The sequence below is a fragment of the Limulus polyphemus genome, unplaced genomic scaffold (genome assembly GCF_000517525.1).
Source record: "Limulus polyphemus unplaced genomic scaffold, Limulus_polyphemus-2.1.2 Scaffold1969, whole genome shotgun sequence".
NCBI lineage: Eukaryota > Metazoa > Arthropoda > Merostomata > Xiphosura > Limulidae > Limulus > Limulus polyphemus.
This window is the reverse complement of record NW_013667579.1, coordinates 37,825-39,718: the sequence shown is the minus strand read 5'-3', so window position 1 is coordinate 39,718 and position 1,894 is coordinate 37,825. Positions and strand designations below refer to the sequence as shown.

The 1,894-nt window shown below is 33.8% G+C and overlaps 1 protein-coding gene across 1 annotated transcript in view; it reads left to right on the top strand.

The window, feature by feature from the left end:
• LOC106465513 (serine/threonine-protein kinase unc-51-like) overlaps positions 1-1,894 on the top strand; it is a 92,477-nt gene that overhangs the window by 72,183 nt on the left and 18,400 nt on the right. Inside the window, exons 15-16 of the mRNA XM_022393421.1 lie at positions 497-602; positions 716-865. Coding sequence (XP_022249129.1) covers positions 497-602; positions 716-865 — 256 coding nt within the window. The remainder of the gene's footprint in view (positions 1-496; positions 603-715; positions 866-1,894) is intronic.

Sequence of the window (1,894 nt, the reverse complement as noted above, 5' to 3'; positions counted from 1 at the left end):
TAGAATCATAATGTTAGTTCTCAGCACTATCACATGAGTTTCAAAAAAAAAAAAGTTCAACAATTACATAAAAATTATTTAATCATAAAATGATAAATAAAAATTTGTGATAAAGGTATGGAAACCGAAGTCAGACAAATAACTGATTGTTGATTATTATTAAAATAAAATATTAATAAGTATGAAAAAAGAAAGGAAAAACTAGAAAAAGTTATCATTCTGTTTTAAGAGACTTACTGTTGTGTAAATCTGGATGTTCTTTTGTTTCCATAATAATAACATGTATGTATCACATTAAACATGTAGTAATAGAAATGGTTGTGTAGCAGCATTTATTGGATAAAAAATTAAAAACTACTGTTACAACAGAAATGTGGAATTTTTATCTTACTAAATATTTAAAATTTTGCAAAATACTCTTGAAATTTTCTAGCTAGGACTGCTGTTTAAAGTAAGAAACTAATGGAGTCTTTAAATCACCTTTCATTTCCGTCAGCACTCTGTACGTAACTCAGTATCTAAAAGGAAAGATTCATCAAGTTCTCAGTCTAGTGAACGTAGCCGAACCGTCACTGACATCTGCTCTCTCTCCCCTCCTACAGGTAACAAAACTTTTCTTCTTGTTTTTCTACTTACTAAATACTGCCACGTAGTTTATCTATGTGCATTTTATCATCATGCCGAGCAGCTAGAAATGAATTTATTTTGATTACAGTTCAGTTCACTATTGGCACACCACCAGGAAGCGGAAGAAGACGTAACTACAGTAGCAGCACACCCCCATCTATATCTGCGAGGCCAACTTCATGTCAGTGTTTCTCTCCACCACCTCCGACACTATCTACTTCGCCCTTACAAAGATCAAGTATGTTGCAGTAGAGTACTTATTAAGATTTGGTTTGTTTTGAATTTTGTGCAAAGCTACACGAGGTATATCTGTACTAGCCAACCCTAATTTAGCAGTGAAAGGCTAGAGGGAAGGCAGCTAGTCATCACCACTCACTACCAACTCTTGGGCTACTCTTTTTACCAATGAATAGTGGGATTGATTGTCACATTATAACCCCTTCACAGCTGAAAGGGTGAGCATGTTTGGTGGGACGGATTCATCATCCAAACCACCTGGTCATGTCAGGCCTACTTATTAAAAAAAGTTTAATCTGAATCCAGAGCAATGATCACAAACATTTGTTAACCATCAAACTACCAACTTCTTTTGATTCGGTTAACTACCCGTGGGGTAACATACTGAGTCATTTTATGACTGTGCCTGTTAAAACAGTAGGCGTAAAGAACAGCCAAAAACGATTTGGTGAAATCACTATCTTTTTTATGTAAAATACCTGAGAAATTCCAGTAATAATTAGTGGATTAATTCAGTATTGATAGCATTTTTTGTTTAAGGTTTGCCACAAAAATAGTTTTAAAAACATTTATTTAGCCCCTTCCACGAGTTGCACAAAATAACTTGGGTGCCCTCCATGTTTCAAGTCATATTTGCCCAGATTTATTTGCATGTTATTATATATTATAGTGTTGCTTCTAGGATGCATACTTTGCCTATTTAAGCTATTTTGGTGGCCACTGGCACAAAATAATTTTCTTCTGTTCATGCAAAAAAAATAGAAGTATGCATTTCAATTTTTCATGTGCATCCGCCCTTCGAAATCTATTATGAATGACTTTGTAACGAAAGATCTCAATTGTAGCTGGAAAATTCCAAAAGGTAATTAGCTCATTTGGATATGTATAGGAATGTTATTGGTTGTATTATGATGTCATTTCGTTTTGAGGGAGATTCCCTTGGTATTATGGAATACCAATGATAGAAAATTCAAGAAGCGGTTAAAAAAAATTTCTACATTTTTCTATCAGAATGATGCAAAAATAGAAA